This window comes from Saccoglossus kowalevskii, chromosome 6 (assembly GCF_978046115.1).
Source record: "Saccoglossus kowalevskii chromosome 6, keSacKowa6.1, whole genome shotgun sequence".
In the NCBI taxonomy this organism is placed as follows: Eukaryota; Metazoa; Hemichordata; class Enteropneusta; family Harrimaniidae; genus Saccoglossus; species Saccoglossus kowalevskii.
Window position 1 is genome coordinate 25,288,978 of NC_140646.1, and position 10,850 is coordinate 25,299,827.

General features: G+C 35.1%; 1 protein-coding gene across 1 annotated transcript; it reads left to right on the forward strand.

Moving 5' to 3' along the window:
* The first annotated feature begins 235 nt into the window (after window positions 1-235).
* Window positions 236-8,000, forward strand: LOC102804197 (acyl-coenzyme A thioesterase 8-like). The gene is made up of 6 exons (XM_006825083.3): window positions 236-371; window positions 2,336-2,478; window positions 4,284-4,521; window positions 5,370-5,536; window positions 6,911-7,099; window positions 7,560-8,000. The coding sequence occupies exons 1-6, from the start codon at window positions 250-252 to the stop codon at window positions 7,667-7,669; spliced, it is 969 nt and encodes a 322-aa protein (XP_006825146.2). The 5' UTR covers window positions 236-249; the 3' UTR covers window positions 7,670-8,000.
* The last annotated feature ends 2,850 nt before the right edge of the window (window positions 8,001-10,850 follow it).

The following is a 10,850-nucleotide window of genomic DNA, read 5'->3' on the forward strand; positions in this document are numbered from 1 at the left end:
ACCTCTCAAATTCCTCATTTCGAGCACGTCGGCTTGAGCGTTTCTGAAAAATAAAATACGTCTGTCACTAAAATACATTTTTACTACTATTAACACTAATACTATTTTTTTAAATTACGTAATACGTGTATTCTTTGTTTTAGTTCGTTTGACAAGTTTTTTTCTTCTTTAAATTTGCGCTCAGAAAGAAATTAACCTACTGTATAACAACTTAGGGAGCCTCGTTAGTTGTGTCAAAGGTTATTAAGTATGGCAGCAAGAGATGTGACTAGTGGCGCAGACGACGAACTAACTGAAAATGGGGGGAATTTACAGAATATATTGGTTGACACTGTTCTCAATCTGGAAAAGTTGGAGGTGAATCTTTATAGGTAGGTGGATTTTTTTTCCTTCACATTCTGTGACTCGTCAACCGTATCGTGGTATGGTACGATATAACCCCGGAGAGAGCGTGTTTAGGTGATTTTGGCTTTTGGCGCACTCCACTTTACACGTCAATGGAACGGGTGCTCCCGATCGAATCCGTGGACAAAGTCCATAGTGACATTTCGATTTATAGATAACCTGTTATAAACGCCATAATATAATTGACAATATGAATTTAATAGGCTATAAATGCTGCAATGACCTTTCACCTGTACAGAGCAGTAGGTAAGAAGAAAAAAGTAGATCTAGGTCGTCAGTGTTAGCAATCTTCCGATCCCATCATCTATGGGTTTGGTTGGAACTTGAAATGAAAAGCACTGTTGTGAAAATTGCCAAATTCACAACCCCTGGGGAGAGAAAATTAGGCAAATTTTCACCAAAAACAAAACAAATAAACTACATTTTCCTGCAACCCTTTGGCATTTAATAAGTTCTAACATTATATTTGTAAAACCTGGATATTGCCCCACCCCCTCACCCACTCAGGCCTAATTTGTTGACAAATCCTGCCTCCCCCCTTATTTGTCTTGTTTCACCCAAGGTGAGAGGAGTTGGGGATAACATTGACTAGTGCAGAATGGCAGGGAGTTGTGCTATCTATCTATCTCTATTTTATGATTCAAGGCCATTATTTAAACATATGCATATCATCAGACAATACAACCTCATTATACTGGTGGCATTGTATTAGATTTATTTTAATAATATGAACAAAATTATTGATTATTTTGAAAAAATGTTGGTGATGGCTGAAATTTGGGAGGACAAGCAAAATACACAGTTAAACCACAATTATTGAAGCATTATATATGCCCACTGTGCATACATAGTCTGTTGTCTATTTATTGATTTAATATATAATGTATTTCAAGACTGACTGTAAATCATGGTGTTCAACTGAGCTACAAAAAACCTTTTAAAAGATATCAAATTAGCTCAATCATCAAATTTCATTGTTGTTTGTGTCTCCCAGGAACGTTTGTTTCACAGAGTTACTAATTATTTACTGCTAAATAAATGCAAATTAATTAAAAAACTTGTAATGATCCCAAAATGACTACTGTTTATATAATCCACTTAATACTTACCCCTGCCAAGCCGCACGTTAAATAGGCAGCTAAGCTGCGTTTATCTCGACCCATCTGAGTATATCCAGTGATAAATCGAGAGAAAAATACCAGAATCTTTACATATTGTGTGACACACAAACTCTAACTTATTTCTGAATGATGGTGATTGGGTGACTGATAAATATGAACTTTGAACATTCTTTTGCTGGTTGATGATCAACAGAAATGCCATCAGAATAACCTTTTACCTCTCTATCAGATTGAAACATCTGCTCATTTCCATAATGGCATTACAGTGCAATTCAAAACTGTCTGGATTCTTGTCATTTCAATTTGTGAGTTTATGTCTTTTAATTACCTGTGAACTTCTGGACTGGGACCAATCTCCTTGCTAAGCAAATTTTGCATTGAGCAACTACTATTTTCACAAAGAAAGTCGTTGTAGGACAAGATTTCTCACACTTGATGGAGAAATTTCATCCCACACACTTGGGAGATGTTGGATTCCGTTAATCCTAATTAACTTCTTTAAGTAAGTTTTGTTTATCACATTCAAAGAGCTTGTGTAGAGTGAAGATATCCACGACCATACCATCTTTTAAAATTTCACATTGACATTGATCTTGATCATTGTTAAAAACCCCATTAAACATTGCATTACTTCACACTTCAATGTTCCAGAACATCTTGGGAAGGGGGAGGGGACTTAGGAATTAAATCGTCATGCCCAAATATTTATGATGGCAGTATTGTGTATGTGATGTACTTCTGAGATTAGGAACATGTTATGATCAAGTGTGAACTTCCTATAATTTTGCTATGTTTTTGTGTTTTTACAGAAGCAGTAATCATTGGAAACCATTGCTGAATACACATAGAATATTTGGGGGTCAAGTAGTGGGTCAGGCATTAGTTGCAGCTGGCAAAACCATTGATGAACAACTTCATGCCCATTCATTGCATGCATATTTTGTAAGGTCAGGTAAGAGTTTTAAATAATATAGAGTGAATATACAAGAGTCATATCTTCAACCACAACAAATATCATATATACTATATTGATTGCTTTCTAAAGATTTGTAAAAACACAAAAAACTGGTATCCAAAATAAAATATTACAAGGTAAACCCCTCTAGTGGCAGGTTTTGAAAATCTTTTGTTTTTATAGCATGGAATGGATAAAACTCTTACTTTGTACATGTGTTACAATTTTCATTATTTTTTTTTTTTTTACTAAATAAGCACTGTTTTGATTATTATGTTACACCATTTATTCTTCATTTGTATAAAAGAGATGCTTATTACTGACAATTATTCAATTGTTGCTTATGTATATTGTAATTTAAATAATTTGCACATTACCGTATTACCCCGGGCACGCGCCCAGGGGCCTGAACATACAAAATCGGGGGAAAATGGGGGTGGGCGCTTACCCGAGGACCACCCCAAAAAAGATTTTAAAAAGTTGTTTTTTTTGATCGTATGATAAGGTCAAATAAAGGAATGCTTTCATACACTTTGTACACGTACTTATTTCTTGATTTATGCGAGGTTTCAATAAACGTGAGCACTCGGTCAAGAACTGTGGGAACACTAAGACACTGGGTCGAATTTCAAGAATAAAACTTGTTTTATGTCAGCGAATGAAGTTGTATTACTCACTGAAATTGGCTACAAATTATGGTAAGTATTGTAATCAATGCACGGTTACTTTTTTAGTAACCGTGATCAGTGCATGCAAGTCGAAACGGCCGGGAAAGATGGCGATGACCTCATTAGCATAATTTTGTTCACGCACGTATTGATACATCGCATCGTAATTACTGAAGAATAACAGACAAGGTTATGAAACAAATAAACCTTTTATTACTGATGTGAAATGTTTACACACTATTGTGAATACATAAACATATCCAAATGGCGATACATAAAAAACAGACTGAAAATAAACTCTGGTCGACCTCATTAACATGATTTATTCACGTACCCACACACATGACAAAACTACAAAAATAACGATGATGCAACAAGTTCCCCTCGTCGGCTTGCCTCATTATGGTTATCGTAATGGACTTGAGGTCGGCAAAATGTTTTTTCTTCAACGACAGAAAAATAATCCACATGCTGTGATGAAGGATGGAAAGAAAGTAGCAAGTTTACGACGTGATGTCTCAAAAGTGCTAGCTCCCATTATGGATTCACAGTCAGCGAAATACTACGCTTTGAAACCAAGGCTAAGTGCTTCAAACCACTCACCAAGATATGGATCGTTGAAATATTGCAATATTGGATTCATCGTGAATGAAGAGAAAGCAGAACGTGTGCGCCACATGCTGCATGGTTCATCTTACGTCGTTAAGTTCCAATGAGTTTTTACGTAAAAACACAAACAAAGCGGTCCTTTTCAGGGCCACCACACACTCCAAAAAGAGAACTACCGTAACAAACACACTATTTAAATAAATTGAACGCGTTCGTTTTTGACAAATAAAACTTTATTGTTGACCCTGTTCTTGGCTAAAAATCACCCTGGGCGTTTAACCGAGGATGTCCCCAACATGCAACTTTTGTGAAAACAGGGGGGTTGGGCGCTTGCCCAGGGAGGGGCGCGTGCCCGGGGTAATACGGTATTTCAAAGTTTTGATATTGACTCCCATTCTTTACATACAGGCCAGAATAAAAAAAAAAATCATGGTTAATTTATGCTATAGCTGTTGTATTTCTATTGGTCAACAGTGATCCTGTTAATTCTCAAATCTTTTCTGATGTTGACTCCCATATATACAGGTCAGAATAAGAAACCAGTTGTTTATCAAGTAGAAAGAACCCGTGATGGAAACAGTTTTGCAACTAGGACTATAAAAGCGATACAGAATGGTGAATCTATATTATCAATGCAGGTATCCTTTACTAAGGCAGAATATTCAAAGTTTCAACACCAGTATAAAATGCCAGAAGTTCCATTACCAGAAGAGTTACAGAGTGAAGTTGAACTCACTCAAAAACACCTTGATGAAAATTCTCAGTAAGTTTATAGAATGTTTATCTCTACTTGATTTTATGAGGCCCTGGTCATTGTTTGTTTTCCCCCATCCCTTGTCCATCAGCTTTTCGTGTAAACATTGCATTACTGTGCAGTAATATTTGTATTGTACCGTCAATTTTTAGTACCGGTATTTATTTTAATTCACTTTAAAAACCAACAGCCAAAAAGATTGATACACAAGTTGCTCTGTGACTGGTGGGCTGTTACCAGTGTTTGTTTACACCACCATCTTGGGATGGACAGGGTGTTGCTAACAGAGGCAGCTCGATCAGGAGTAGTTGCTTCAGAGACAGAACGTCTTTACAGTTTTAGTTGTGTAAAATTGTAAAATTGTGAGTTTTGTTAATCAAGTGAATTTCTCTCTTTGGAGTTATGGAACTAGGTTTCTAACTAGTGACATCTTTGCTGGGTTGGTGTTATTTATATTCACTTGTCAGCTGCTCACTCAAACACTACCATGAATCCTGCTATAGCAAAATGATGTGGATGTGCAAGACAGAATGTATGCAACACACATGCACACACCAGCAATATCCTTTGAGTCCCCAATAATTTACCCAAATTGAAATTATTACAGATATATTGTGTAATTGATATTTCCTGTTTGGTTTATCTGCTCAGTTCAAAACAGTGTGCATCAAGTTGCTGCACTTCCATGGCGGTGTTTTAGAGGGCAGTTGATAACAGAATGTAAATATTGCCAACTCTTACAATGGCATGGGTCCAGGCTAGTGGTGTTTTATCACATAATTTCATTTCAAGATTATCTGTGTTTTCATTTCAAAAAAATCAATATTGTATTGTATATTGTGTTCTTTGTTTTGCAGTTTATTCCCAGACAGATTAATAGAGTATATACGTAAACGTCAGGCTCGCGAAATACCGCTAGAGGTAAAACCAGTTTCATCTCCATTACCAATAATGTTTCAATTCATGTATGGTGACACAGATTATCCCAGAAGAATGATGTGGATGAAAAGTAAAGGCATTATAGGTAATATTTCATCTATCTTAAAGAAATACTGTCACCAAAACTGGGCATGTAATCACCAAAATATTTACATACCCAGTGTACAAAAATTTTGTATGCACTTGTTTTATGAAGATGAACAAATAAAGTAAATTTTAAGTTAAGTTCCAGCAATATTTTGTTTGTAACCTTTGATATTTTGAGTAATAAATGTAGCAGCCATGGTATTTGCAAGCTATCTATCTGTCTTGCCAACATCATTGAGCAGTTCAGTGGATTTGATTGTAATTGAGTTTTTGACATCTTATTGTTTCATCATGCACCAAATCGCACACAAGATGTTCTGTTCCAATGTTCAAAGATGGAATATATGACAAAAATAATATTCGATGTGAAGCAATTTTCTTCAAGATTAGTCTGAGACTAAGACTCTGGACTTGTTTCCTGTATAGCCATTACGCCCCCCCACCCCCTTTCAAATTTATAGGACGACTATTTTACTTGTGTTACAATAGTGAGTGAACTTGGAACATCAGGCATTACATACTACCTAGGTTAGTTGTATTCGCTGATGTCTTGGTTTTTTTAGCCTCACTCAAAGCAGAATTTGGACAGCAATGCATGACAGGATTTATTGTAGTGAAGAATAAATAACTTAGTTGATAAACAGCGCAAAATATCAGCTACTGATAGTACAGTGTATATATAACCGTACCGAATACCGTAACATTCAAATTTGATTTTTGGTCAAGTTACCTGTACTCAAAAAAGGGCTTTCAACTAAGTTTTGTCAAAGATATTATTCTGTAATTTTCTTTGTTTCTTAAGTCTTGAACTTTTGGTGTTACATGTATCTACTTTAATTGTACAGACTTTGTTAGCAGTGAGTATTTCAATGGTACCCTTCAGACAGGATACCTAGTGGCTTTTGTAAAATTTGGCAATGTGTACACCTTCAAATTATGAAGTTACAAATATTTCTACCATTGCCATCAGCTGTGTTTTTTTTATCCCATTTCATTTAATACTGGGTTAAAATGACAATTGTGATACTGTACATTTATTTCCACTGGCATTTTAATTTCACATTTTTGATGTTTTGAGCAATTTCACTGGGTTCGTATGGATTTAATTTAGTGGATTTTACTCGCCAGCGAAAATAGAGAAATCAAAAACTAGTTAATAATGAGTTTACAGTAATATAATATGTCGGCTCACATGTATATACTTACGGTAATAGCATTCAAATAGCTAGCTAGATTAAAAAAATAAAAAACGCAGCTCATATGTATAGAGAAAAAAGTGAAAACAAAAAATGTGTACACTGAAGTTGATATACTGTATCAATATCTAGAAATATAATGGGAAAGTTTACATTTACGATTTATTTATTTACAGGTGATGATGAGCATTTAAATCGGTGTACAGTTGCCTATATGTCAGATATGATGCTGGCAAGTACATCCTGGCTGTCTAAGCCACAAACCAATATATCTATGATGACATCATTAGACCATTCCATGTGGTTCCACTCACCATTCAGAGCTGATCAGTGGCTGTTGTATGAATGTGAATCACCTCATACAGGTAATGATTGTAATGAAGTTGTGTTTGTCTTGATTTCACATACACACTGACAGCATGAAAGTTGTGGTTTTCAGAAATGAACAGTAATCTTATAATAATCTTACTGAACTGAACAATAATCTTTTCGAAATACGTTGAAGTTTTTGTCCCCATTAATGAAACAATATACACGGATTTTTAATCTCCTGCAAGTTTTTCTTTCATTTGTCAATTTTATTTTGGAGATTTCTTTTCCCCATTGCAGAGAATTTTATTTTACTTTTCTGAATCTGATTACATCTGGTGAAAATGTCTTTCAGGGTGTATTTTGCACATAGCACAAGATTCATGCACTATGTCGCAATCTTTTCATTGACAACTTGTATTGTTTTCATCAAGTTTTTGTTAGATCAGTCTGAAATAGATGACATAATTACTCATTTATTTACTCATCAGTCATATTATATTTATTTATTGCCAGGTAATGGACGTGGTTTCAATCTAGGTCGTATATGGACTCAAGAAGGTACATTAGCCGTGTCAGTAGCGCAGGAATGTGTCATAAGAAGTGAACCCAAATCTAAACTATGAGAGTCACTTTTTCAAAATGTGGACAATGTATAAATGTGAATATAACAAATAATTTTGTGGGGAACATTCAAATTTAGTGCAAATAACAAAGTACTTAATATGTTGTACGAGACCGAGATCCAATGCACACGTCTTTAGTCTAATGACCATCTCTGTTGAAGCTGAAGACATAAGTTTAAATCTGTATTTACCAACTCCATCCAGGTTTACGCTGCCTTCTGAAAGCCACTATGGATTGCCAAAATGAATGGGTAAAAGAGTGTCAGCAGGCAATGTGTGAACTAATTATTAAACACCATGTTTAAATAAACAATGTATTTATCATCCTGTGCATGTTTTGTACAAGACTTATATCTAATCCCAGTCCCAAATTTGTGGAGGGACTGTGATCTAATGCATGCAACTCCATTCACTTACATGTACTTCACTTAAGTTTACATTAAGAAACAGCTAAATCTAAACCCAAATTTACAAAATATATGCCAAAAATAGAGAATTGAAGATATCATCACAAAATGAACAAATCTGACAGGATTCCACCCAAGGTACCTAATTACCAAGTATCAAGCAATTGGGCGGTTAGTTTTTAAGAAGTTGAAAATTAAATTTTTTATGAAAAACTAAGATATTGCCACAAAATGTGCAAGGCTACATACCATGTATCAAGGCAATTGAGTTGGTTGTTTTGAAGAATTTAAAAATTGAATTGTTGATGGACAACGGAAAATCATAATGATATGAACAGCTCACTCTGTCATCTTTGATGACAGCAGAGCTAAAAAGATGTTTTTGACTTGAAAACCATAAGTACATTTTGTACCTCTGGTGAACCTCATTGATTTGTTCATTTCGTGATGAACAACAGAGCCATCTCAGCCAAGAGGCTGTCGGTGTAATCCCGCTAACAGACAAACAAGCACTACTGATTATAGACGTAATCATGCACAAAATTTACTGGTGCTATGTGCAGGAGTGAATGATTTTGAAGCCTGCCAGTTTGATACAAAGTGAGATTCAACAATTTATAGTTAGTGGGCAGGTCTTATTGCCACTAATAAATATGCCAGCATCTGATCTCAGAGATTATAAAAATCAGATATTTGACTGAATTTAATTTTTGATTAATTTGGTGTTTGTAGGTGCAAAATCCTATCCACTGATATAGTATCTCTTGACATTCAGGGTGCCCTCCATTCTAACGTAGAGTGGTTTGTGATTTTTGCAAGTCAAAAAAGAGAAATAGAAATTTGTGCAAGTCTGTAGGGTTTTCAGCGATCCATACATATTGCATAGCAACATTCCTCATCTGATTTGTCAAGCTGAGAGTACACTAGTTGGAAGCATCTGGTTATGTACGACTAAATCAATAAACTCGTGCCCTATTTTCATAATTATGATATTTTGTCACCAAAATTATTTTCCACTATTAAATCATGTTCTTGATTGTGTCAAAAATCTTTTATTTCTGGTTACATTATTTGGATTTCCCTTGTGTTAGTGCAGCTTCAAAATGGAGATCACACTACAGATATTCTACTTCCTATTGAATTATGTATTTTATACTGTGAAAGGCTGCCAGTTGGAATTATCAGTCTTCATTTATCAATCTAAGCTGATGTCAGCCGTAGCAAGGGTAAATTCAGGCTTGGAGCAATAGGATGAGGGTCTGGAACAAAATAAATTATTGCACATGGTTCGTCTATGATGCAATTTAGGGTCACTATTGTTATTCAAATCTCGGCCGAGACCAGTTGCGGAAAGCAAAGCCCATATTTGACTAGTCAATGAACTAATTATATTAAAATTTCGAATGCATATATTGTTGTGGATGATGCATGATGGGTTGAAAGTATATACATTAATTACCCAAGCATTAAAACCAACTTTCGATTCATATACATGTACATTTTCACTCAGAATATTACAGTAACCGCTGTGAAATTTTCACAGTTCCAAAATTATTCTCAGTCTGAGAGTGTGTTTTTTGGCTCAATGGACCATAGGTCCGCTGAGCCTATGGGATGGGTTTCTGTCCTGCGTCTGTCGTCCGTCTGTCTGTCTGTGCACGACTTCTTCTCAAAAAACGCAGACCCGTTTGACTCGATTTTTGGTGTGTGGATGCCTTGAGTGTTGTTGGTAATTTGTTCATGAGAAGTCGATCTGCCAAAAATTATGCAAATTAGCCCCCCAAAACTCTAAAATTTCTTCTATGCTACTATGACACTAAGTGGTCTACAGTGCTGATATTGATAGAAGACAACCCAAGGCACATGCACTATCAGTTTTGTTAATTTGGTAAGGATATTTTCAAATGGTCATTTTTGGTCAAAAATTCTATTTTCGACTTCTTCTTCAAAACCGGTAGCCTGAATGCTTTGATACTTGGTGTGTATGTACCTTGTGTTGACATCTACTAGATTTGTTCATCCCATGGCCATATCTTTAATTTTCTAATTTTGGCAAATATTTTTGGTTAAAAATGGAATTTTAACTAACCACTATTTCCAATGCTTTGGTGTTAGGCATACACGTGTTTATTATTCCATTGTAATGAAAACATAACCACTCAACATATTTAAATGTGTTTTGACATGATTGATTTTGGTGGAAAATTATGCAAATTGCCTAATTTACATACCAATATTTAGACTATTTTGGCGATATCTTGAGAACAATTTAATATGTTTTAATAAAACTTGGTGCATAGATATGTTGGGGCAGTTTCCAGATACATTTATTTTTTGGTGGAAATTCATGCAAATTATCTAGTTTGCATATCAGCTAGTGAAATTCAAGCTATTTGGGTGCTATTTCAAGAACCATTCAACATATTTCAACAAAACTTGGTATATACATGTATTACGAATTCAGAGAATTGCAAATATCATGTTATGTTATTCTCTCAACACGCTGGAGTTCTTTTTAAGCTCTCTTTGATTCTAATTTGATTGAATATTTGTTATTTTTGTAAAAAATTCCACTTTTAGCATTATGTTATATTGTTTCACTCACCGCCTTTTGGGGTATTTGTCATATACAGCACTAATCTTTTGTACAATAGCCGTTGAGCAACAGGCAATTGCCCTATTTTTTTTTTTACGACATTAATATGAAAACTCGATTTTGGTCATAAAGAGGGAATTGCCACTAAGACACCTCAATAATAGAATTCAGCAAAGGA

Coding starts and splice junctions, on each gene's coding strand:
- LOC102804197 (XM_006825083.3), top strand. CDS start 250: ATGGCAGCAAGAGATGTGACTAGTGGCGCAGACGACGAACTAACTGAA. Junction 372..2,335: donor TTGGAGGTGAATCTTTATAG/GTAGGTGGATTT, acceptor GTGTTTTTACAG/AAGCAGTAATCATTGGAAAC. Junction 5,537..6,910: donor GAAAAGTAAAGGCATTATAG/GTAATATTTCAT, acceptor ATTTATTTACAG/GTGATGATGAGCATTTAAAT.